The 27,356-nt window shown below is 42.1% G+C and overlaps 1 protein-coding gene and 1 long non-coding RNA gene across 2 annotated transcripts in view; one reads left to right on the forward strand and one right to left on the reverse strand.

The window, feature by feature from the left end:
• Positions 1–344: 344 nt before the first annotated feature.
• MARCKS (myristoylated alanine rich protein kinase C substrate) lies at positions 345–6,390 on the reverse strand. The gene is made up of 2 exons (XM_019967182.2): positions 5,786–6,390; positions 345–3,986 (listed from the first exon to the last, which is right to left on the reverse strand). The coding sequence occupies exons 1-2, from the start codon at positions 5,885–5,887 to the stop codon at positions 3,087–3,089; spliced, it is 1,002 nt and encodes a 333-aa protein (XP_019822741.2). The 5' UTR covers positions 5,888–6,390; the 3' UTR covers positions 345–3,086.
• Positions 6,391–8,897: 2,507 nt separating this feature from the next.
• The window catches only part of LOC139184906 (uncharacterized), an 84,736-nt gene continuing 66,277 nt past the window's right edge, over positions 8,898–27,356 (forward strand). Inside the window, exon 1 of the long non-coding RNA XR_011568435.1 lies at positions 8,898–9,018. This is a non-coding gene — a long non-coding RNA (uncharacterized lncRNA). The remainder of the gene's footprint in view (positions 9,019–27,356) is intronic.

A 27,356-nucleotide genomic window follows, 5' to 3' on the forward strand; every position in this document is an offset into this window, starting at 1 on the left:
TCTATCATTAAAGTTTTTGACTTGTGAGCATTGTAACTCACTTTCAATGGATTTAATTTTATATCCTACGTATGATGTCAAGCATACCTTCTAAATTCCTTAAACTGAATAAGTTATACTTACCATCAACACTGAAGATGTAAAATTTTTCTTTAAAACTTGCATTTTATAGTTAAATCTGTAAAAAATCCTATTTTAGCAAGCTTGATTATATCAACTGTTAAAACTTTATTTTACAAGCAATAGGAATTGGATCAAATAATTATTATAATCCAGAGGAATTATTTTATAACCATAGCAAATGCCATTATACACACTGCCAATACAGATTTAATAGACAATACTGAACTGTACAAGAAGTTATTTATTTTTCCTTAATCTCAAAGCTATTTTAGTAATACAAAAAGCCATATTAACATTTCTCCATTAGAAAACAATGTGATGTACAAAACTTTGGATGAAAAGATATATGTCAAATTTCACTTAATCATTTGGTGGAAAATCCACCACTTCATCCATACCACCCAAAGTGTTTTAGGCAATGATTAAAATCAAAGTAAGCATCTTAATAAACTCCAGCTGTTAAAAAAAAAACAGACCTAGCAATATAGTTGGCTACATAGTATTTTTGACTACTCAGGGTTACTTTTTAAAATCCATTTTTTTTTCTGAGTCCTACCACATACCAAGTGCTGTACTTGTCCAAGTAGGTATTTGAGGAAAAGTTGGTAAGGTAGAAGACCCCATAAAGCAGTCCTTTGGTTACCGTATTTGACTTTTAACTTTTAAACGTCCTCCAAGATCAAGGAACCCCAACTAAAAGTACACACTCTTCCAAGTGTTATTTGATTTTATTAGTGGGGAGGGTGTTGGTAAAGAGGTCATGAACTATTATTTATAATCCATTATTCCAATTAAAAGCACATGTCAGAAACTAATTTGTTATTTTTCTAATGAGTTTAAGATCTGGCATTCAGTTATTACCAACGTGGTTCACCCTACAAGGCACACTGCTCAAAAACAGCAAAGCAGGTATGCATAAATGCTTTTCTTTGCATTTAGTGAAGTAATATTTGATAGCCATATTTATCTTAAAATTCAGTTTTTTAAGGTTCAGTGAAGAAAATAAATCCAGTTATGGGGTGGTAAAGAGCAAAGAAAGTTAACTAGTAAATTATTTCTATACAAAGAAATTTTATTCTCTATCTTTTCCTTTGAATAACAAGATACTAACACACTATTAAAAAAAAAAAAAAATGCTTGCAACTATTTAACTGAAGCAAGTACAAAGGCCCATAAACCAACAGTATCGTCCATTCATCACCATTACTTCTTTACATTAAGCTTGTTCTCCTAAAGTATAATGCATACTCTAAGCTATAACTTGGAAATTAGCCAAGCACTAAGCAATTACAATGGCAGGTAATACACCATCAGTTTTTAAAACACTTTCGGTCACTTTTCATGACCCACCTCCAGTTTGAATTGAATATATTCTCAGTATAAATTTGTTTTGGGATCCGCATGACAAAAAAAAATGTAATTTTATGACATTTTCACATAAGACATTTAAATAGTCTTCAGTTCATACCACTTTTGTATTAAATGATTCATCCTGACATGCTATATATAACTACAATAAAAATAACCAATTTTTAAAGAAAACTAAATGCAGATGTTAACAGATTTGACATGGAATGTTGTAAGATATTCCTGTACGTAATCTGATACTACTGATTATAAATTTACGAGTTTGAAAAACTTCAGATTAAAAACCACAAGAAAAATTTACTCTTGATGGCATGCAAGATCTTTTTCAAAATGAAACCAGGACCTCAAAGTCTCAGTATTTTATCAGAACATAAAGAAACACAACAAATTTGTACATTTTATTCACATTTATTTTTCGCTTTTAGTGTGCTCACAGAAAATTAGAACACCTTAAGCAGGAGTTTAATAGCAATTTTTGTAAGCAAAGTTACATTCCATCTCTAAGTCAAATTGGTCAAAGCTTCTCCAGTATTTACAAAACATGATAGACAAGATGCTACACAAAACCATTGCATCTGAAGATTTTTTCCTTATTCTCAAAGACGACTGGAAAAGAAAGCATTGTCTGCTGTAATCAAAAACATACCACAGTATAAACAGTAACCATTCCACTTATCACAGCTTGGTTGAGTTTAAAATTTGTGTTTAAAAGGTCCAAGATGACTGCAGTTTTACAAAAATGGGCAGGGTGGAAAGTTGCAAACTTCATGTGCTTCTGGATATCAAGATTTGTTTTTATACAATAGTCACAGTTAAAAACACCCTGCTGGTAATACATAATTACACTTTATTAAGGTCATAAACCAGCAATAAACAATAAAGCCTATACAACTTGTAGTTCTACTTAATCACTGACTGGTACAGCTAACATGAGATAAGTGAAAAGTTCCTATGGTTTAAATGAACTCCTAAGACTATGATCTTTTTAAAAATCTGGGTATCGGTGTTTTTTTTTTTTCCTCTTTCCTTCTTAGTCAAGACTTGTAGTGTTGTAAACCTGCCTCACAAAATACATCGTAATAACTTTTCTTAAAAAAAAAAAAAAAAGACTAAGCCTTTACACCATCATTTCTAGTGGTACATTATCTTGGCAATGTTATGCACCACTTAAATTTCTCCATGGTGGCCCCTATCACTTCATCTGATATCCCTTTTTGACCCACCCATCTCCTTCATATATGGGCATGTCCATAGATTGACAAAGAAAGTTTACAATTTTGAATAAAGATGCAAAGTATGCAAAAAACATTAATACTGATGCAAAAAATAAAAATAAAAGAGAAACAAGGCAGAGGAAGGTATTTAAGCTCTCCTCGACCTGTTGGAATGGTGGTAACAGAATGATCTGAGATGGGATCTGTGGGGAGTGGGTTAAAAACAAAATTTGTTGTTTAAAAAAAAGTAAAATAAAAAAAGACATCTTTAAAATCAATCCCTGGTTGTAGACAAGTTCTCCAAAACCAGTACCTGGCACCACTCCAACAAACAAACGGGGGGAGAAAAGTTCTTCGATTATCTCAAAAAATCTTGCCCTTTTACTCGGCTGCCTCCGCTGGGGGCGCTTCTGGACTGCACTCGGGCTGGGCCTCCTGTGAGGGGGCTGCGCAGGCTGACGACGCCGGGGCGGCCGCTGCCTCCTCAGCGGGGGCCGCCTCCTGCTCTGGGGGCACGCCGGGCCCGGCGGCCGAGGGCGCCTCGCAGCCGGCCGCGCTGACCCCGGCCTCTTCTGCCTTCTCTTCAGCCTTGCTGGGCTCCTCGACGGCCTTAGCCTCCTCGCTGGCGGGCGGCTTCTCGGGCGCGACGGCAGCCTCCTCGGGCTTGGCCTCCTGCGGGTCGCCCCCCGCCGCCCCCTCCTCGCCCGCGGCCGCCTCCTCGCCTGGCGCCGCTGTCGGCTCCCCGGGGGCCGCACCCGCCTCGCCGGCGGCCGCAGCGGCGCCCCCAGAGGCCTCGTCCTTGCCGCCTTCGGCGGAGGCGCCGGCGGCCCCTTCGGCCTCACCGCCCTCTCCTGCCTCCTTCTTGTTCTTCTTGAAGGAGAAGCCGCTCAGCTTGAAAGACTTCTTGAAGGAAAAGCGCTTCTTTTTTTTTTTCGGCGTCTCGTTGCTGGGCGAGGGCGTGGCCCCGTCCTCAGCCTTCGGCGAAGACGTCGAGGAGGCGGCAGAGGCGGCCTCCCCCTCGGCGGCCGTGGGTGAGCCGGGCTCGGCGGCCTCGCCCTCCACGGGGGCCTCCTTCTCCACGGGGCTGGCCCCGGCGTCGGGGGCAGCGGCGGCCGGCTCATCTTTCTCGGCCGCGGCAGGCGACGCTGCCCCACTCCCGGCGGCCGCGGGCTCCTCCTTGTCGGCCGCCGGGGCGCTGCCGTTGGCCTGCAGCTCCTCCTTGGCGCCGGGCTCGGCGGCCGCGGGAGAAGCATCGCCGTTTACCTTCACGTGGCCATTTTCCTGCGGGGCAGAGAAAGCGGGAGGTCACTGAGGGGGCCCGGGCCTGTCATCCCCGCCCCCACTTCTGGACCGGGAGGGTCCACCGTCCCTCCGGGCCCCTCAGGTTTTGCAGATCCTCTCCCTTATGGGGAGGCGGGGTTGGATGCCCCGACGAGAGTTCCTCGAAGACCTGGGGCAGTGGTGTTTGGGGTGCCTAAAGGCACTGCGAGGGCCTTGACCACGCAACAAATTCCGAGGCCTTAAGAGGGCAGAGACTGAAACGTGGAAAGCAAAGGGTAACACATTCCAACCTTCGCCTCATGGGGTTTAGGATAAGAGTCCTATAATAAATGATACACCAAACGCCCGTTGGAAGGAGACACAGACACAGTACCAGAGCCGGTGATCTGTGCCTAGGTTACACGTCCCCTTTTCTCCCTAAACTCCAAAGGCCTCTTCAAAACACCAAGAACTCCCAGGGGGGATCCCAGCGTTCCAGCCCGAAGCGCATGGACTGCGCGCGCGAAGGCCCTACGCCCCAAGACCTGGGGTCGGCAGGGGGCGCTGCGCCTCCACCAGCTGACCTTGGCGCAGGCAGGCGCGGAGGGGCGGGGCCGCCCGGCCACCCCGCCCTACCCGGTCGGGCCCTGCCCGCTGGCCGAGGCGCCCCCGAGCCCGGATAGCGCAGCCCAGAGTCCGCAAACAAAGCTCAGGTGGCATCCTGGTCGGCATAAAACCAACAAGGCAGGGGGAAAACCATTATTTCAGAGGTCTTGTCTCTGCTTCCACGCCCACCTTTGCCTGTGATTCTGAGAAGCCCGGGCGCGCCCCGGCGGCTCATTTTGCATTTTTAACGGGTTCAAAGCCTCTTGGCAGAGCCTGCCTTTCCTATTAGGTTAGGGCAGGCGAAGCAACACGGTCTCTGCTCTAGGAAAAGAGGCGTGGTGATTGCCCGGTGTTTGTGAAGCAGCCACCCTTGGCCGACCTCTCGCGCCCACCCAACTGTGGCCATCTGCCTGGATTCGGGCAGCGCCGGGGCAGCCCCCGCAGTGGTCCAGGCGCCACGCACACCAACAATCTCGACTGAAACACACGAACTGCCTCCTGTTGACCATCTGGACAGGTTCTTCAAGGACCCACAGTCTTCCCACCCTAGGGAGACCATTTAAAAGTCAGATGGGTGTGTAATTCCACAGACAACTACGAATAAAGACTCAGAACAGTGAGAAAAGCCCATCGAAAGGTAGTGAAACCTGCCCACCTCCAGCCACCCAGCAACCTTTCCAAGAACCCAGGTCACGCCACCTCGGTTTACAATAAGACAGCTCTCCTTCCCTCCTCAGCCTTTCTTCACCGCCATCCCTACTGCGCTCCCCCCACCCTTCTCTACCCACACACACACAATCACACCAGAAATCCTGAAGGCGACCCAGTCTCGACAACAGAGAGCCACCAAAACACCTTTGTGCCCACCAAGCACAAATGCAACCTGGCTGGGGGTGGGGGTGGGGGTAGCACCTAGCTAGTCAGGTTCTGCCAAGCTCCAAACACGCCATTTTAAACGATTTATCACTTCTTTCCTCCCGTCTACACAAGAATTCGCCAGGATTCTCTGGGAACCATTACTTTGGGAGTCAGAGGAGACCCCACCTATGAGAAATTGACAATTTGGCTATCGCTTTCCATTCAACTTTCAGACTGGAATCTGGCCACGCTTCTCTCCGCCGAATGCGCCTCGGGCACGACCAAGGAGGGAAGGGGAAGGGCCGGGACTAGAGAAAGACACCAAATAAATGACCAGAACCATAGGTAGAATTTACCTGCCCATTCGCTTTAGAAGGCGACGAGGCCACAGCCGCCTCCCCGGGCCTCTCCGCGGTGGCTTCTCCCTTCGCGGCGGTCTTGGAGAACTGGGCACCCATGCTGGTCTTCAACAAAGAAACTCAACAGATCCAAGGGGGGAACAAAGAGCTTCGGGTTGGTGTAACGACGGGGCAAGCGGCAGCAGCAGCGGCAGCAGCAGCGGCGGCAGCAGCACACACACCGGAGGGAGGGGGGAGTGGGGGTGGTGAAGAGGACAGAACAGAACCGATTAAATACACGCCGGATAAAAAAATTTTAGTCGTAGAGATCAAAAAGCAGCAGCGCAGGAGGGAGGGGAAAAGGGTGGAAAAGTCGAGCACAAAAAAAGGAGCCCAAGTGTAGTTTTTTTAAAAAAAGAAGTAATAAAAAAATCCCAGATTTGTAGCCGCACTGTAGACAAGAGGAAAATGGAGAAATCTCCCTGGTTGCTAATAAGATGCGGGGTCCAACGCCCAAGTGCACAGATGAATGGGCTCGCGGGCGCTGACGCGGCCCCCGCGCTCGCCGGCCAATCCGCGCGCCGCACACAAAGCAGGGGGTGGGGCCTGCGCTCCCGGCGAACAATGGAGCCGCGCTTTGCAAACGGTTTGAAAATCAGCCTCAGACCGAGAATTAATGTCCTTCAAATAAATAAATCAATTAAAAAATACCTGCCTTTCGCCTCCTTCTGCTTGAAAATAATAATGCGGTACTGGATTGGCTTGCTTTGTTTGTAATTAATTAACGCGGGGGGGCGGGTACTTGTGGATGAGGGCGGAGAAAGCGTTAACTTGACTCGCTTTGGCTCTAGTCGGTTTATAACCGTGTCTGTCTCCTTCCACTCCCTCCCCTCCCCCATCTTTCCGTGTGTTTGTGTATGTGTGTGTATGTACGCAAGTTTTTTAGACAATGGTTGGGATTTGGGTGCAGCATGTTTTCTATGTCTGTTCTATATAGGTTTCACAGATCTTGCACAGGGTTTGTTCTTCTAACTGTTGCAAATGTGAATTCGCCCCAAATCCAAAGGTATTTAAACCAAGAAGATCGAATTTCATCAAAAGAGATTGCGAGTTAGAATTAGGTCTGTAGGCCAGATGTGGAAAACGCAAAACCAGCAAGCAGACGAAGCCACACTCCCTTCTCTATTCCACATTGACATGAAATAAAATATTTTGAGATTGGCCTCTGCGCTCATCAACCCTCGCCCCTCCCCCATCCCTTATTAGTGATTACCACCCCCCCCCCCCCCCCCCCCCCGGCACACACAACATTATAAAGTGAGAATCATGAACAAAAGATCGAAAAGGCTTGCATTTTATCACTGTATGAAATGACGGTTTTCCTCTATGGTGAAATGAGACAGTCTAGAGTGTGCGAATCCATATTTACAGTCGGGATGCGATTCGCGTCGCTATGAATCTTTTTCAGTCTGCTGCCAGGATCAGATGGACTCTCTTTTTTCTGAACGTGTGTGAATGTGCAAGCAAGCGAGTGGGATCCTAGAATGAAGGAGGCAGCAGCGATAAAATTCTGAAAAACCGGATTGATTATTACAATTTCTAAGGAGAAATTACATATTGAGAAATACCAAGATCCATGAACGCTCCAAGCCTAACTTGGGTTAGAGAAAAAGCTTCTATAAGGAAACCCAGGGTATCTCCAACTGCATCTCTTGTCGCGGAAATACCAGACGCTATTTGTGCGTGAAAGACAGCGCGCTGATTTAAATAATGGAGGGGGAGAAGGTAGGGGCAAAAATCAAGGATACACACACTTACACATACTCTTATAAGCATTCTCCTACCACCTACATTTTTGCTCCCAAAGTTTTCACTCGTGTCCAAATCAGACTACCTTTTTTCGTTTACATTTAGTGATCCTAACAAGAATAACCTTTCGTTTATGGAGGTGAGAAGCAGTCGAAAGAATGGTTCATTTCTCCTGGTGCTGGCTCTGAATTCTCAAACAGTTTTATTTTTCTGCTCATTGTAGGGAAATGGGTCACACTCTAGAGTGAAAAAGACGGTTGGTTCAAGCCAATAACTGTTTGTTCAAGTATTGCTTTGAAAGTCACCAAGTTGCAGATCTTTACAAGCTTAGTCTTCTCACTGTCCACTACTTCAGATGCATCATTATTCCATCACGAAGTCATACTCCCCAGAGCCGACGTTAAGGCGTTTCCGTCGAGGTGTATCTTGCCAAACATGTTATCACCCTTAAGGGAGCCCGCTGGCCTGACCCAGGACCCCAGCTGCCGCGATGGATACGAATCCCTTGTAATAGCGGAGTTCCAACTCGAAAAGCAAACTGGTTGATTCAAAAACCACCATCCAGGCGATTCTCAATAGCTCTTTTAAACCGTTGATATCCACCCACCCCCAACGTGAATCGTGCCCCTTTCTTCTGCATCCTCCTCCTGGTTAAACTTGGGGTGTTGCTAGCTAGCTGTCGAATTTTTTCCAGACGCGTTCTTAGCCCTCCATTTGGGGGCTGCTTTTATTGCTCCTTTGTTACCAGGCTGCCGTGTAGCTTTCCCCCCTTTTCTTTCTCGAATGCCTATTTGCCTAGTATCTGCTTGTCTCCTTGACAACGGCCGGGGAAGATTCGGAGCCCAGGGCGGGGGGAGGGGGAAGGGGCGGAGCCGGCGAGAGGGTGGGCAGGGAGGTGGTAGAAGGGAAAGAGGTGCTGAGCGAGAGACAGGGAGACAGACAGCGAAGCAGATGGCCGCGCGAGGGGGCGGGGCCCAGGCGGGGCGTGCGGGGACCCCGAGCGTAGCGAGTGCGACGGAGCCAATCAATTCCCTCAGCTGCACCGGGGCTAGAAAACAAGTGTAAACACGTAGATTCCCTCGCCTGGAGCGGTCGGGTAACTTAGTGTGGAAAAGAGTTTTCTTTAGATAGGAAAGCGCATTTCTAGCGCAGGTTGGAAAGCCGACAGGCCCCAGTAACTGGCGGGGGAGGCAGCTTGCGGGACGCTGCCGGGGGTGGCGGTTGCTGAGGGCTGCGCCAGTGTCGCCTCAGACTCCCCCGGCATTGGGCCAGACGGGGGGGTAGGGTGGGGGGGAAGCTCAGAATGCTCGAGGGGGTGAAGGCGGAGGATGGGTGGGGAAGGAAGGGCTGGAAAATGGGAAGAGGTCGCTCTGTCTCGGAAACTACATAATGGCTGGGAAGGACTGCCAAACAAGACTGAAACCGGTAGGAAGTTGTACAATGTAAGTACACAGTTCCTCAGGAGTTCGGTGTTCACACACCCAGAGCTAAATGTTTCAAAAACACCTTTAAGTTAAAAAAAAAAAAAAAAAAAGATTATTTATATAAATAAGACTAAGGAACCCAAGTGGTCATAGTGAAAATGTAAAACTGGTAACCAACTCACCAGGAGTACAAATTCTTTATTTGCATTTTTAAAGCACACACTAGGATATTTCTAAGATGTTAACGATCTGTATATAGTTTTCTCTAGAAGAAGAACGCTTTATTTTATTTAAGATATCTCAAAGTTATTTTTTCCCCTTATGTTAGCAGTAGAAGGAATTTTTAGAAATGGTTCCACAGATTCTTGAGGGACTACTGTATGCCGCACATATTGATGTAGGCCTTGTTTTCTCACTAGTGAACAAGAGAGACGAAGTTCCTAGCCTCAAGGTGCTTACTTCCCATGCCGTCGCTGCTTGCAGGTTCTTGTTCCTCACAACTTACTGAATCCTTGTTCCCTTGCTCCCTGTAGTGGAAGGACAGAGTCCTAACCACTGGTTTTGTTGTTGTTGAGTTGCTAAGTCATTTCCAACTCTTTGTGACCCCATGGACTGTGGAACGCTAGGCTTTCCTGTCCTTCACTATTTCCCTGAGTTTGCTCAAACTCATGTCCATTGTGTCCATGATGCCATCCAAGCATCTCATTCTCTGTAGGCCACTTCTCCTGCCCTCAGTCTTTCCCAGCATCAGGGTCTTTTCCAGTGAGTCAGTTCTTCGCATCAGGTGGCCAAAGTATTAGAGCTTCAGCTTCAGCATCAGTCCTTCCAATGAATATTCAGGGTTTATTTCCTTTGGGATTGACTGGTTTGATCTTCTTGCTCTCCAAGAGACTTTCAAGAGTTCACTAGCACCACAGTCGGAAAGCATTAATCCTTTGGCACTCAGCTTTCTTTATAATCTGACTCTGTACTGCCAAGGAATTCCCAAGGAGCTTGCATTTTAGTAGATAGTCTGCTTTAGAGGAAGTGGATTATCTAGTTTCATCTCTTCTCTTACCAGATATTGTCAGTTGGCAGAACCAGGAATAGAGTTCACTGCCTTGATGATTCCAAGTCTCCAGCTTCTTCCATTACTTCTGGTGCTTACCTTCTTTTGATGGCACAGATTTATTGGTAGGTTGCTTATTCATTCCCGAATTACTTAATTCAGCTCCTGCTGAGTACCTGGAAGGTGCTAGACATTCAGCTGACACCCCTGACGCCAGGGAAGAGGATGAACATGTCTGTCCTCACTTGTAACTTCCATTTCACATTATTATGTCTTAAAACTTCTTAGAATATGAAGAAAGAGAACAAAGGATGGGATTATGTGTGGTTAAAAAAAAAAAAAAAGATGAGGGGCACTTTCTAGATTCCAAATTAAATATACCTTTTTCATTTGACATTCATTCAGCATTCATTCATTCAGAAAATACAAGATCCCACTGTATTTATGGTGTTATGCTCCATTTTTCATCTCAGATTTTATATTATCTGAACTTTAATTCCACATAAGTTGATTAGTTTGGAGTATAGCATGGAGCAGAGCAGACACAGCCTCTCATTCATTCAATAGGTATTTTTTGAATTCCTATCACGTGCTAGGCATGTGAAACATCAGTGAACAAAAGAGACAAGAAATCTTTATGGAGCTTACATTTTAGACTAGGGAGAAAAACAAAATTTAACAAATATAAATAAGCAGTTTATCTTTTTACCTTTTCACACTGTTCATTGGGTTCTTGAAGCAAGAATACTGGAATGGTTTGCCATTCCCTTCTCCAGTGGGCTTCCCTGGTGGCTCAGAGGTTAAAGCATCTGCCTGGAATGCGGGAGACCCGGGTTCGATCCCTGGGTCAGGAAGATCCCCTGGAGAAGGAAATGGCAACCCACTCCAGTACTCTTTTGCCCGGAGAATCCCATGGAGGGAGGAGCCTATGGAGGGAGGAGCCTGGTAGGCTACGGTCCATGGGGTCGCAGAGTCGGACACGACTGAGCAACTTCACTCACTCACTCACTCACTCTCCAGTGAAAGAAAAGAGTGAAAAAGCTAGGTTGATACTCAGCATTCAGAAAACTAACATGGTAGGCTACAGTCCATGGGGTCGCAGAGTCGGACACGACTGAGCAACTTCACTCACTCACTCACTCACTCTCCAGTGAAAGAAAAGAGTGAAAAAGCTAGGTTGATACTCAGCATTCAGAAAACTAACATCATGGCAGCCTGTTCCATCACTTCACGGCAAATAGATGGGGGGAAAAGTGGAAACAATGACACATTTTATTTTCTTGGACTTCAAAATCACTGCAGATGGTGACTGCAGTCATGAAATTAAAAGACACTTGCTCCTGAAAGAAAAGCTGTGACAACCCTAGACAGTGTTACTATAAGACAGAGACTTCACTTTGCTAACAAAGGTCTACATAGTCAAAGCTAGGTTTTTTCCCAGTAGTCATATACAGATGTGAGAGTTGGATCATAAAGAAGGCTGGGCACTGAAGAATTGATACCTTCAAATTGTGGTGCTATGGAGTACTTTTGAGAGTCCCTTGGAGAGCAAGGAGATCAAACCAGTCAATCCTAAAAGAAATCAACCTGAATATTCATTGGAAGGACTGAGGCTGAAGCTCCAATTCTCTGGTCACCTGATGGGAAGGGCTGACTCATTGGAAAAGACCCTAATGCTGGGAAAGAGTGAGGGCAGGAAGAGGGTGACAGAGGATGAGATTGTTGGATGGTATCAGTGAGCAAACTGGGAGGTAGTGAAGAACAGGGAAGCCTGATGTGCTGCAGTCCATGGGGTTGCAAAGAGTTGGACATGACTTAGCAACTGAACAATAACAACAAGCAGATTATATGGAAAACTAGCAGTACATTAAGTGTTGGGAAGGGGGTGGGTCTGGAACAAAGTAAGGGGGATGTGAGTGCAGGGTTTGAATTCTATATAGGAGGGCAGGAAAGGCCTTGCTTGCTGAGAAGATAAACTGTGAGCAGATTTGAAGAAGTGAGGGAATTGATAAGGTGCTTCTAACCTAACAAGAGAAGTAAAAATTAAACAAAAAGATCACAAATAGGTAAGTAATTATAAATAATAACATGTGCTCTGAAGGAAAATTTGGGTTTAAGAAGGCCACTTTAAAGTAGGAAACCTAAAGAGGAAACCTTTAGGTATAAGTAGGCTTTAGCCTGGTAAAGAGGTGGAGGGTTGTGTTCAGATGGAGGAAAGCCCCCGAGGAGGGAAGAGTTCAAATGGATTTGGGGGGAAGGTCAAGAGATTGGTTTGGACATGTTTTTGGATGCCTTTAAAATATCCTAGTGGAAGAGTTAAGTGTGCAGATGTAAGAGTCTGGAGCTCAGAGTTTGGTTTGGAATGTAAATAGAGATATGTGATCATTCCATATGTAAATACTTTGTGAAGCCAAGTCATGAAAGTACACCAAGAGAGTGCAGAAGCACACCCTAAATACCTTCTGCCTTAAGAGGCTGGGTAGGTATGTGTCAGTTATACCTTAATAAAGCATAGCGTAATTTAACAAAGTAATAAAATAATTGAACAGTAAAAACAAAAAGAGTGAGGCTGGGTAGAAAAGGAGGCTAGCTGGCAAAGAAGATTGAGAAGGAACCTCTAAGGAGACAGAAAACCAGAAGAGTGTGGGGTCTGGGAAATCAGTGAAGACAGTGTCTCAGGGAGTGGTTAGTTTTGTCAAATGCTGTTGAGAAGTCAAATAAAAGTCTGAAACGTTTCCATTGGTTGTTGCTGGTTACGAAACAGTGTTCTGTATGCAGAATATAGAAGTTACTAGTTACGGGCTGCAGAGCAGTTTTTATCTTACGTTGAAAGTGGAATCCAGATTTAATATGTTGAACAGTTAATAGGAGGTAAAGAAGATGACAATATAAATAGTCCCTTCTTTATGAAGTTTGACTGGGTAGATAGAGGGTGTAGATAGACAGGGAAGTATCTGTAATGGGATGATAGAATATTTTTTGTTTGGATTTGGGTTGACTTGGATGGAAGATAATAGAGCAAAGTTGACTGCTCTGAAAATTAATCCAGTAAAAGGGAAATGTAACCAGTATAACATTGAAAAGGAATAATGAATGGAATGAGACCTCTAAGAATGAAGGAGGGGATGGAGATGTAGGGCACATGCTGAAATACTGAATTTTGAAAGACTTTGCTCCTTTCCTGTGACAGAAGAGGATGGTCAAGACTGACTCCCAGGAAGATGAGAGGTTTTCCTTCTGATGGTTTTTACTTGCCTTTGAAATTCATCAGCTAAGGGTGAAGAAGAGAAGTTTGAGTTTGATTATGTTACAGAAGGTAGGAAATAGTAATTGGGAAGCACAGGATTGAGACTTTTGGGTATAGTAAGATTTTAAAGCCATAATGAGTGCCCATTTGATGTTGATAAATCCCGATGATGATTACTCAGTATATCAGAGTTTCTCTCTTGGTATAAACTCTTAAAATTATTTAATTTTGGCTGTACTGGGTCTTTGTTGCTGCATGCAGACTCTGCCTAGTTGCAACGAGCAGGGGCTACTCTAGTTGTGGTGAGCGGGCTTCTTGTTGTGGTGGCTTCTTTTGTTGCAGAGCACAGGCTCTAGGGCGTGTGGGCTTCAGTAGTTGAGACTCCTGGAGTCTACAGCGTAGGCTCAATAGTTGTGGCACACGGGCTTAGCTGCTCTGTGGCATGTGGTAACTTCCTAGATCAGGGATCAAATCTCTGTCTCTTGCATTGGCATTCTGTACCACTGAGCCACCAAGGAAGCCCTCATACAAACTCTTAACTGAATAGTCATATTTATTACAATCCTCTTTAAGATTACCAGCTATTCACTTTCCCAGCTTATACCCAATTTTTCAAAATTATAGTTGATTTACAGTGCTGTGTCACTTACTGCTCTATAGCAAAGTGACTCTGTTATACACACACACACACACACACAGCCTTTTTCGTATTCTTTCTTGTATGGTTTATCACAGGCTATTGAATATAGTCTCCTGTGCTGTATGGTATAGCCCCTTGTTGTTTATCCATTCTGTATGTACCAGTTTGCATCTTCTAATGTCAAACTCACAATGCAACCCTCTCCAGCCTTGCCACCCCCTTGGCAAACACGAGTCTATTCTCTGTGTCCCTGATTCTGTTTCTGTTTCATAGATAGGTTCATTTGTGTCATAGTTTAGATTGCACATATAAGTGATATCATGTGGCATTTGTCTTTCTGACTTAACTTTACTTAGTATGATATTCTCTAGTTGCATCCAGGTTGCTGCAAATGGCATTATTTCGTACTTTTTATGGTTGAATAGTATCCCGTTGTATATATGTACCACATCACTATCCATTCATCTGTTGATGGGCATTTATGTTGTTTCCACGTCTTGGCCATTGGGAATAGTGCTGCTACTAATTGTATGATGCCTATACCATCAGTATCTGCACAAAAATATAGATTAAACTGACTGCTTTTATAAAGCTCTATTTCAGTTAATCCTGTATGGTTTTGTACAGATATGTATAAACAGAATGGAGTAGGGAAGAGAACCTACTAGGCACTAGGTACTGTACTGTGTGAGCTTGTGCTAGGCTTCTATTTCACCCGTACAGCAGACCCATGGACTTGAATAATTATCCCCATTTTACAGATTTGGAAATTGATGTTCAGTAAGATTTGGAAAGTGAAATTCAACTACTATGTTAACCATTGTCTGTTGAGGGCTATATGATTTTAGGAATCTAATAAAATTTCAAATGATAGTAATAGCACAATGGAATCTCATAGTAGGGGCTTCATTAATTTTTTAATAGGTACCATGTACTGAATGGAGAAGGTGATGGCATCCCATTCCAGTACCCTTGCCTGGAAAATCCCATGGACGGAGGAGCCTGGTCACTTTCACTTTTCACTTTCATGCATTGGAGAAGGAAATGGCAACCTACTCCAGTGTTCTTGCCTGGAGAATCCCAGGGACAGCGGAGCCTCGTGGGCTGTCATCTATGGGGTCGCACAGAGTCGGACACGACTGAAGCGACTTACCAGCTTACCAGCGTGTACTGAAACGTTAAACTTTGCTTTTGTGTTCTTTATTAACTATCCAATAACACTCAAATAGAAAGATTTCTTTCATGGTTGGGAAATATCAGCATCACTGGTTATCTGATCTGAAGACTCAAGGATTAACACACCTACAAAAGGAATGAAGTTTCTGGAATGTTAGATCCCCTCCAGATACTTAGGTGATTACTACAAAACCGCTGGAAGCTTGAGTATGTTTCTGATTACTGCTCTTCAGGCATATTGATTAACTTAGCAAGATTTTTTATATTTGAAAAACTTACCGAAGGGTAAGATACATTCTAGGTGATAGAAAGATTAAAGAAAAAAAAGGAAGAAAACAAAATTTTAAAGAAAAAAGTTTTTGCCAGAAATTTTGAATCAAAGCTTATCTACAGTAGCATTCCCTAGAAGTTGCAGTATTTACCCTTCAAGGGACAGGCTGAAAACTTTCCATGTCAGCTTTTGAAAGACCTGAGTTAAAAGGGAGAGAGAAACAGGCAAGTAAATAAAGAAAAGCAATCAAAGTTAACATTAAAAGGATCAGGTTCCTAGTCTTACAGAGTTATCTAATTAACTAGTTAGCCAGAAGGGACAGTAGAAAATTCACATGGAAAAAAGTTGACTCTTCAGTGTGATAGCATAGGAACCATGTAAAGGTTAGTTTTTCATTGTTATTTTAAAGACATAAATACTTTCTGATATTAAAAAGTAGATTAAATCCCTGGCTAGAATGAGATACTTAAACTATTCTATGGCTCAAGAAATTAAATTATAAAATTATATTAAATATCTTTATTACAAATAATAATGGCATCTTTAAAAAATGATATGTTAACCTTTAGAAATCACTTGTTGCAATCAATAAATTGACAAGTTTTTATTAAGCTACTACTAAACCAGACCTCTGTAAGACCCCCTCTGTGTAATGGACATTTCAGTGTCTTCAGTGCTCTGTTGGGCTTTCTGATGGAATGATTGGGAAGGATGCTGACATTCATTTGCTCAGCTGGTATTTATTAAGTTTCTACTTTACACCAGGCACTGGATAATAGCACTCTGCCTATGATAGCTCACCGAATCCCCAGAGGTTACGTAATACGCTCAGATTTTTGTTGCTTATAAGTGGTCTGGGCTGGATTGGGTTGTGAATCCAGCTCTTGGTGGTTCCAAAGCTTCTGGCACTGTTTCCCTGGATACCATGCTGTATTAGAGTAAGAATTTTATGGGATGTTTCCAGTTCTCCTGGAAGTTATAAAAATGCCCAAGAGACACTAAAAATTAACTAAAAGGCATTCAAGTTCATTTATCCATTGTGAGAGAAATACTTAGGGCCAGGTATAAAATGAGAATTAGTATTCAAAAAATGACACACACACACACACACACACACACACACACACACACTCACACACTCACTCACTCAGAATCTGAAAGATCAGATTCTTGAACCTGGCACCATCCTTAGAAACTTTATCCATAATATAGTTATTGCAGAGTAGATACTGGTATAATTAAATTAAAACATGGTTAAGTTGCACTCAGAACTTACCTTTATCTTTTCTGGAGACAAAAATGTGAGTCTGGGTGAGGGCAGAGTGAAGCCGTTGGAATGTAGGTAAAATAGAATGTAGAACTCAAGAGAGGAAGTTACTTTTGGGAAGGAAATCAAGATATGAGATGTGTCTGGGAGCTGAGACCAGAGATGAGAAGGTGCAGACCTTCACAGCACCACTGTGGGAAGTCTGTGAGCATTCCTGGGAAGAAAGAAAATTGTAACAGAGAATGTAGGGGTGATAAGAATGGGGTATTCTTCCATTAAGTCTGCAGTTGAAATTTGATGTACATTTTGGTTGTATGTGCTGCGTAGCTCAGTTGTGTCTGACTGCTTGCGATCCCATGGACCGTGGCCCCCCGCCAGGCCCCTCTGTCCATGGAATTTTCCAGGCAAGAATACTGGAATGGGTTGCATTTCCTCCTCCAGGGGATCTTCCTGACCCAGGGATCCTACCCATGTGTCCTGTATCTCCTGCATTGGCAGGCAGATTCTTTCCATTGTGTCACCTGGGAAGCCTCTTGGGTTGTACAATAGGTTTTAAAATGTAAAGCAGTATTACGTATATTTCATTTGATACTCACAGTAAATTCAGGCATCAGTTAATTCCCAGTTATAAGAGAGCTGAATAATTTGCCTGAAGTTCTACATATGGCTGCTCACACCCGCCAGTATCTTGTGGTCGGCTGGGACAGGCAGGGACTGTCTCAGTGGCTCTTCCTGCTGTCTCTGCCCTTGTGTAGCATTTTTCCGCTCCCATTCCACCTTAATAACTTAATAAAAAGAGAATCATGCCACATTTCAATTGATTTTGAGTTTTATTCTCATTGCTTCAAATATTACTTCTATGCTAGTGATGTTAAAATCAGAAATTCCTGTCCTAACTGCTACCCCACATTCCAGATCTGTATTTTCTGCTATATCATTACTGATCTGGGCGTTGCTGTGGGTATTTCTCACCACTCCCTCAAACTCAGGTTATCATTTTCCCACCTAAACCAGCATCACATTATGAAAGGATTTCTTTGGTTTTCTTGACATTTTGACTTATTCCTCTCCTTGACTTTCCAGGCTAAGAATAGAACCATATGTAAGACCTTCTTCAAGATTCAGTATGACCAAACTAGTCTGCTACCAATTAGAATTAAAAACTAAAACTACTGGTTCCATGTTATGTATGTATGTATGTCTGAGTCCCTTTCCTGTTCACCTGAAATTATCACAACGTTGTAATTGGCTATACCACAATACAAAATAAAAAGTTAAAATAAAAAAAAGAAAAAACTAAAACAAACTAACCATCTAAAACAAAACCTGAAGCTTTTACGTGTTTAGTCAGCCCATAAACTTCTCTTTCCATCTCTACTATCTTTCTTTAACATTTTGAACACAGTTTTCTTATGTTGACTATTACTATTATTTACTATTAATAAATTACTATTCATTAGACTTTATAAAAATAATTCTATAACAAGGAAAGTACTGGGATTTTCATTGTATAATTTATTGAAACTCAGAATACTCCATAGATCATCTTTCTCAAGTTATGTTGATTTTTTTTCCTTTCAAACATCTTTCATATTTTCTCAATACGTGGTAAAACTGATGTCAAGATATTTAAGGCATCTGCCTAAATTACCTCATTGCTAGTTTCTCCCCTTTGTAGGGCAAGCATAGACCATATGCCTAGGGCAAGCATATGCCACCAGAAGGGGTAAAATGTCCCCCTGAGAGGAGGAGAAGAGAAAACAGCAGCTAAAAAAAAATCATAGACATTGCCTTCTGATTATGTGGACAAGACCAGTTTTTCCTTCTTCATGAAAAAATTTTGTATGTAACATTTCTTTTTCTCACACTGACACTTAATTTCCTTGGCTGGATCTCTCTCTTTTTTTTTTTTATCTGCATTGTTTTTTAAATGTCCTAAGTACTTTTAGTGAATTTAAACTATACAATGTCCATTAATTGACTAAAACAGGTAATAATTCTCCCTATATTTTTAATTGGAGGCTAATTACTTTACAGTATTGTGTGGTTTTGCCATACATTGACATGAATCCGCCATGGGTGTACATGTGTTCCTCATCCTGAACCCCTCTCCCCTCTCCCTCCCCATCCCATCCCTCAGGGTCACCCCAGTGCACTGGGCCTGAGCACCTTGTCTCATGCATCAAACCTGGACTGGAGATCTGTTTCACATATGATAATACACATATTTCAATGGTATTCTCTCAAATCATCCCACCCTTGCCTTCTCCCACAGAGTCTAAAAGACTGTTCTTTACATCTGTGTCTCTTTTGCTGTCTCGCATATAGGATCATCATTACCATCTTCCTAAATTCAATATATATGCATTAGTATACTGTACTGGTGTTTTTCTTTCTGACTTATGTCACTCTGTATAATAGGCTCCAGTTTCATCCACCTCATTAGAACTGATTCAAATGTATTCTTTTTAATGGCTGAGTAATATTCCATTGTGTATATGTACCACAGTTTTCTTATCCATTCATCTGCTGATGGACATCTAGGTTGCTTCCATGTCCTGGCTGTTGTAAACAGTGCTGCGATGAACATTAGGGTACACGTGTCTCTTTCAATTCTGGTTTCCTCGGTGTGTATGCCCAGGAGTGGGGTTGCTGGGTCGTATGGCAGTTCTATTTCCAGTTTTTTAAGAAATCTCCACATTGTTCTCCATAGTGGGTGTACTAGTTTGCATTCCCACCAACAGTGTAAGAGGGTTCCCTTTTCTCCACACCCTCTCCAGCATTTATGGCTTGTATACTTTTGGATAGCAGCCATTCTGACTGGCGTGAGATGGTACCTCATTGTGGTTTTGATTTGCATTTCTCTGAAAATGAGTGATGTTGAGCATCTTTTCATGTTTGTTAGCCATCTGTATGTCTTCTTTGGAGAAATGTCTGTTTAGTTCTTTGGCCCATTTTTTGACTGAGTCATTTATTTTTCTGGAATTGAGCTGCAGGAGCTGCTTGAATATTTTTGACATTAATTCTTTGTCAGTTGCTTTGCTTGCTATCATTTTCTCCCATTCTGAAGGCTGGCTTTTCTCTCCCTATATTTGTATTCTTTTCATTAGAAGGGAAAAGATATCTGCAATTTTGAGTTGACAAAATTCATGTTGTTATAATGTGGTGCCTTGAGAGTATCTCATAATAAGCAAAAAACTATTATTATATTTTAGACGTTTTTTTAATAATAATTTGATATTTATTTGATTCATTCAATTTAATGGGAGAAAACAGTGAAAAATTATTTGACACCAGATAGGTAAATATTATTATGTCTGTATCTTTCAACTTATTTTTTTAAGTTGTTAATGAGTCTTGAGAATGACTCTGAAACACATTAAGATGTAGTTTATGTCACTGTATAAATATATATGTTACATCATATATTATTTAAATTTGAATTATATATTATATATCACATATAACTATTATAGTGAGTGACTATGCATGGGGTAAAATAGGAAGTTGAGAACATTGATTTTCATTGCCACCATATCCACACTTATAGAAACAAGCAACTGTACTTTGAAATGATCACTTTATCAGAACACCCATCAGACAAATGCCAATCTTCAGATCAATTTGGGGAACATTCCTCTTTGGTTGGGCCTCATGAACCACACAAGAAACTGCTTCAGTACTTTATAATTGTGTTTTATGATGATAATTTTTATTATTATAAACTGTGTTACCCACTTTGATCACTCACTTTAATAATACTAACATCTTCTAGGTACCTGAAAATGTGTTCAGTTAACTTGTAAAGTATAATTTTATTCACTGTGCTTTTCAGTTCAGTTCACTTCAGTCACTCAGTCGTGTCTGACTCTTTGCAACCCCATGAATCACAGCACGCCAGGCTCCCTGTCCATCACCAACTCCCGGAGTTCCACCTATACCCATGTCCATTGAGTCGGTGATGCCATCCAACCATCTCATCCTCTGTTGTCCCCTTCTCCTGCCCTCAATCTTTCCCAGCATCAGGGTCTTTTTGAATGAGTCATCCCTTCGCGTCAGGTGGCCAAAGTATTGGAGTTTCATCTTCAACATCAGTCCTTCCAGTGAATATTCAGGACTGATTTCCTTTGGGATGGACAAGTTGGATATCCTTGCAGTCCAAGGGACTCTCAAGAGTCTTCTCCAACGCCATAGTTCAAAAGCACCAATTCTTTGGCGCTCAGTTTTCTTTATAGTCCAACTCTGACATCCATACATGCTGCTGCTGCTAAGCGCTTCAGTCGTGTCCGACTCTGTGCGACTCCATAGAAGGCAGCCCACCAGGCTCCCTGGTCCTTGGGATTCTCCAGGCAAGAATACTGGAGTGGGTTGCTATTTCCTTTTCCAATGCATGAAAGTAAAAAGTGAAAATGAAGTAGCTCAGTCTGACTCCTAGTGACCCCATGGACTGAAGCCTACCAGGCTCCTCCATCCATGGGATTTTCCAGGCAGGAGTACTGGAGTGGGTTGCCATTGCCTTCTCTGACATCCATACATGACCACTGGAGAAACCAGTGGTTTCTGGTTTTGGTTTCTGGACCTTTGTTGACAAAGTAATGTCTCTGCTTCTTAATATGCTGTCTAGGTTGGTAATAACTTTCCTTCCAAGGAGTAAGCGTCTTTTAATTCCATGGCTGCAATCACCATCTACCATGATTTTGGAGTCTAAAAAAATAGTCTGCCACTGTTTCCACTGTTTCCCCATCTAACTGCCATGAAGTGATGGGACCAGCTGCCATAATCTTAGTTTTCTGAATGTTGAGCTTTAAGCCAACTTTTTCACTCTTCTCTTTCACTTTCATCAAGAGGCTCTTTAGTTCTTCTTCACTTTCTGCTGTAAAGGTGGTGTCATCTGCATATCTGAGATTATTCATACTTCTCCCAGCAATCTTGATTCCAGCTTGTGCTTCCTCCAGCCCAGCGTTTCTCATGATGTACTCTGCATAGAAGTTAAATAAGCAAGGTAACAATAAACAGCCTTGACGTACTCCTTTTCCTATTTGGAACCAGTCTGTTGTTCCATGTCCAGTTCTAATTGTTGCTTCCTGACCTGCATATAGGTTTCTCAAGAGGCAGGTCAGGTGGTCTGGTACTCCCATCTCTTTCAGAATTTTCCACAGTTTATTGTGATCCACACAGTCAAAGGCTTTGGCATAGTCAATAAAGCAGAAATAGATGTTTTTCTGGAACTCTCTTTTCCGATCATCCAGCGGATGTTGGCAATTTGATCTCTGGTTCCTCTGCCTTTTCTAAAACCAGCTTGAACATCTGGAAGTTCACAGTACATGTACTGCTGAAGCCTGGCTTGGAGAATTTTGAGCATTACTTTACTAGCGTGTGAGATGAGTACAATTGTGCGGTAGTTTGAGCATTCTTTGGCATTGCCTTTCTTTGGGATTGGGATGAAAACTGACCTTTTTCAGTCCTGTGGCCACTGCTGAGTTTTCCAAATTTGCTGGCATATTGAGTGCCGCACTTTCACAGCATCATCTTTCAGGATTTGAAATAGCTCACCTGGAATTCCATTATCTCCACTAGCTTTGTTTGTAGTGAGGCTTCCTGAGGCCCACTTGACCTCACATTCCAGGATGTCTGGCTCTAGGTGAGTGTGAGTGATCACACCATGATTATCTGAGTCATGAAGATCTTTTTTGTACAGTTCTTCTATGTACTCTTGCCACTTCTTAATATCTTTTGGTTGTCTGTAAAATTAATACTTGTCTTCAGAGAGTATGCCACTCTTGGGATGAATTCGCTGTGGTATAGTGGAACTCCAGTATTTCAGGACATGGGTTCAATTTCAGGTGCAATCAATTAGTAGCTATGTAATGACCTTCAACAGTTGATAGGTTCTCTGAGCCCTTCGCAAGAAAGGGATAAAAATTTGTATCTTAAAGAGTTGTTGGAACAACAGACTGGTTCCAAATAGGAAAAGGAGTACGTCAAGGCTGTATATTGTCACTGTGCTTATTTAACTTCTATGCAGAGTACATCATGAGAAACGCTGGGCTGGAGGAAGCACAAGCTGGAATCAAGATTGCTGGGAGAAATATAAATAACCTCAGATATGCAGAGGACACCACCCTCATGGCAGAAAGTGAAGAACTAAAGGGCCTCTTGATGAAAGAGGAGAGTGAAAAAGTTGGCTTAAAACTCAACATTCAGAAAACAAAGATCAAGGCATCTGGTCTCATCACTCATGGCAAATAGTGGAGAAACCGTGGAAACAGTGGCAGACTTTAATTATTTGGGCTCCAAAATCCCTGCAGATGGTGATTGCAGCCATGGAATTAAAAGACGCTTACTCCTTGGAAGAAAAGTTATGGCCAATCTAGACAGTGTATTAAAAAGCAGAAATATTACTTTGCCAACAAAGGTCCGTCTAGTCAAGGCTGTGGTTGTTTCAGTAGTCATGTATTGATGTGAGAGCTGGACTATAAAGAAAGCTGAGTGCTGAAGAATTGATGCTTTTGGACTGTGGTGTTGGAGAAGACTCCTAAGAGTCCCTTGGACTTCAAGGAGATCCAACTAGTCTATCCTAAAGGAAATCAGTCCTGAATATTCACTGGAAGGACTGATGTTGAAGCTGAAACTCCAAGACTTTGGCCACCTGATGTGAAGAACTGACTAATTTGAGAAGACCCTGATGCTGGAAAAGATTAAGGGCAGGAAGAGAAGGGGACAACAGAGGATGTGATGGTTGGATGGCATCACAGACTCAATGGACATGAGTTTGAGTAAGCTCCAGGAGTTGGTAATGGACAGGGAGGCCTGGCGTGCTGCAGTCCATTGGGTCGCAAAAGAGTCGGACATGACTGAGTGACTGAACTGAACTGAAAGAATTGTTATTGTATTACTGTTTTAAATTGTACTTTGTAAGAGGTTTTTTGTTGGCATCAGAATGAAAATAGGCAGGAGATAAGAGCAATGTATTGAGGTAGTACATTTAATAGTCTGGGACTTAGTAAGCACTAGATAAATGGTAAATGTGGGGATTCTTTTTCATCTTGGAATAAGGGGGAATCACAGAGCTGTTATTAAGAACTTGTTTAAATAAGGACTTGTAGTTAACCCATATCTTCACTTTTCCCTTGTGCAGAATTCCTTCAGGAATTCTGAGAGAAGCTGACTTTAGAGACTAGAGAAGGTGCTGGAAGGCAATAGAATTGGTAGTTGTCTTTTTCTTCCAGCAAGTCAGGTGCTCTCATGAGGGAGGTGAGATTGTATTTCTCAATTAATATTAATTTTAATTAGCATTTAGACTTTTACATGATTAAGCAAATACTGTATCTCCACATTTTCTTTTTTTTATAACTATCTTTTCTTAATCTATGCTTTTCCTGAAATATCCTGCAAACCAGCGCTGTTTAATGTAAGTCATCGTTTTGCCCTCTTCTCTGGGACGTCTCTTTATCTGAGACCTAGCTGGGAGAGACAGCAGAGAGATGCCAGAATAAACAACAATTTGAAAAATTCGCATTAGATTTTTTTTTAATCCCACCCTTCTTATAGAAAGTACAGATAGAATAATGAGTTTTTCCGGGTTTTCTCTCTTTCTTTTTTCCCTGAGTGCTAATTAAAAATTTTGTTATCAGCAATCTCTTAATAATTTATTTATGTCCTGGGTTTTTCTTCTTATCCATATGCAAATTTAATTTCTGAAGTTTTGCTTTTTCCTCCAGTTTTGAGAAAATATTAAAAAGAGATAATTTGTAACAAACTACGGTCCTTGCTGTAATTATCATCATCATCATGATTTCAAAATGTAAAATGTGTATACCAGGAGGTAGGAAGCATCATAAACTCTCTCTGGTGTAGCAGTTAATAATTTTACAATCACATAAAATTAGCTTTGGGTCCAGGCTCTGTGAGACAAGCACTGGTATCATTTCAGCAATAGAATAGATACCAAGGCATGGAAAGCTTGACCCGATTTTGCTTAGATCACTCTGAAAATAAGCAGCGAATGTGCTCCAGGGGCCTGGAAACTGAGTTTAAAAATGCCCTTTCCCTTTCAGAGCAAGAACGTTAGAACTTCATGGAAGATTGGACATCAGGTTCAAATTGTGTTCTTGCTATGCAGAGCCACCAGTATCATGTGATTCAGAGTTGATGTCTGCCCCAGAGCATCACTGCACCAGAGCATCATGTGGCAGTGGTAGCTCTCTGGAGTTATTGCATCCTCATGGAAAAATTATGGACTTTTATTAATAGATCATGTCTATATCCAAGGTCAGCTTTAAAGGTTGGATTTGTGTATACAGTCCTCCCATAGTGTATGCCTGAGTTTGTATCCAGGACCAGCCTTGGATATCAAAATCCCTTGAGGCTGTAGTTCCACAGTCTGCCCTCCTGTATCTGAGGATTCCTCATCTGTGGACTCAGCCAACTGCAGATCTTAAACTTAGTGTGTGATCCCTGGTTGGTTAAATTCATGGATGGGGAACACACATGAATACCTGAGAGCCAACTGTCATTGTTGTTCAGTTGCTAAGTTGTGTTGTGACCCCATGGACTGCAGCATGCCAGGCTTCCCTGTCCATCACTATCTCCTAGAGTTTGCTCAAACTCATGTCTGTTGAGTCGATGACATCATCCAACCATCTCATCCTCTGTCATCCCCTTCTCCTCTTGCCCTCAGTCTTTCACAGCATCAGGATCTTTTACAGTATGTTGGTTTTTCCCATCAGGTAGCCAAAGTATTGGAGCTTCAGCTTCTGGTTCAGCATCAGCCCTTCCAATGAATATTCAGTGTTGATTTCCTTTAGGATTGACTGGTTTGATCTCCTTACAGTCCAAGGGACTCTCAAGTCTTCTCCAGCCCCACAGTTCGAAAGCATCAGTTCTTCAGCACTCAACCTTTATGAAGTGCAGCTCTCACATTTGAACATGACTACTTTAAAAACCATAGCTCTGACTATATGGACATTTGTCAGCAAGGTGATATCTCTGCTTTTTAATATGCTGTCTAGGTTGGCCATAGCTTTTGAGCAAGCATCTTTTAATTTTGTGGCTACAGTCACCATCTACAGAGATTTTGGAGCCCAAGAAAATAAAATCTGCCACTGTTTCCAGTTTTTCCCCATCTATTTGCCATGAATTGATGGGATTGGATGCCATCATCTTAGTTTTTTGAGTGTTGTGTTTTAAGCCATCTACTCTCTCTTTCATCTTCATCAAGAGACTCTTTGGTTCCTCTTTTCTTTGTGCCATTAAGAGTGGTATCATGTGCATATCTGAGGTTGTTGATATTTTTCTTGGCAGTCTTGATTCCAGCTTGTGATTCATCCAACCTGGCATTTCATATGATGTACTCTGCATATAAGTTAAATAAGCAGGGTGGCAATATACAGCCTTGATGTACTTCTTTCCCAACTTTGGAACCAGTCCATTGTTCATGTCCAGTTCTAATTGTTGTTTCTAGATCTGCAAACAGGTTTTTCAGAAGTCAGGCAAAGTGGTCTGGTAGTCCCATCTCTTTAAGAATTTTCCACAGTTTGTTGTGATCCACACAGTCAAAGGCTTTAGCATAGTCAATGAAGCAGAATACCTGAGAGCCAACTGTATTAATATATTCATTGTAAAGAACAGGGGTATTAGCAGACTCACACAGTTCAGCATTTTACTCTTATAAAATTTTCAGTGCTTTTGTTTTAGCCTGATCTTTATAAAAACTAGAGCTATTTAGATAAATATGAAAAATAAGGAAAAGAAATGAGTGAGTAACAAAACATAGCTCTAGACTTAAGACTTTGTAACTCTGCCAGTTAGTTACCTGACCAAATAGTTTTGTATAAGGTGGGAGCTATGTTAATAAAAATACTGCACACTGCTAATTCTGTTTTTTTCCATAGAAATTTTTAATGAGAAAAGATATATGTTCGTATTGCAATTTTTAAAATGCGATAGGAGAATATAAAGTAACTGAAAAAAATTCCCTTTCACTTTTCCTTCTTTTAGGAATTCTTTACTCTCTGTTAGTTGCTTGTAATATTTCTTTTTGAGTTGTTTTCCTATTCCTTTTCATGCTCACAGACCAATATGTACATGAGTTTTACAAATGGAATGAATGAAATTATTTTCTATAATCTATTCTATTCTGTGACTTTCTAAAACTTCATATCTTCAAGAATGCCCTTAAGAGTCCATATAGAAAAACCTCATTCTTTTCAAGAGGCACATTGTGTTTCATAGTTCATATGGAAGTATTAAAATGTATTTAGTCATTCTTATTTGTGAATATTTAGACAAATATTTAAATTTGTCTCTATAATATCATTGGCTTCCCTGGTGGCTCAGATGGTAAAGAATCTGCCTACAATGCAGAAGACCCAGGTTCGATTCCTGGGTCAGGAAGATCCCCTGGAGAAGGGAATGGCTACCCATTCCAGTATTCTTGCCTGGAAAATTCCATGGACAGAGGAGCCTGGCAGGCTACAGTCCATGGGGTTGCAAAGAGTTGGACATGACTGAGCAACATTAAAATATATATATAGATTTGTCCACATCTGTAAGTATTTCTGTAGGATGGATTGTTAGAATTAATATTGTTTATCAAAGGTTATGATTAGTTGTCATAATCCTTAACATATTGGTAGATGTTGCCAAATTGACCTATGAAAATGTTTTCCTTGTTTGTTTTCAGATGTATAGTGATAAAAAATGCCT

This window comes from Bos indicus, chromosome 9 (assembly GCF_029378745.1).
Source record: "Bos indicus isolate NIAB-ARS_2022 breed Sahiwal x Tharparkar chromosome 9, NIAB-ARS_B.indTharparkar_mat_pri_1.0, whole genome shotgun sequence".
Classification (NCBI taxonomy): Eukaryota; Metazoa; Chordata; class Mammalia; order Artiodactyla; family Bovidae; genus Bos; species Bos indicus.

Excerpts from the sequence above, each read along its gene's own strand:
- MARCKS (XM_019967182.2), bottom strand. The coding sequence starts at position 5,887 with ATGGGTGCCCAGTTCTCCAAGACCGCCGCGAAGGGAGAAGCCACCGCG. Across the intron at positions 3,987-5,785 it reads CTTCTAAAGCGAATGGGCAG|GAAAATGGCCACGTGAAGGT; the intron begins GTAAATTCTACC and ends TCTGCCCCGCAG.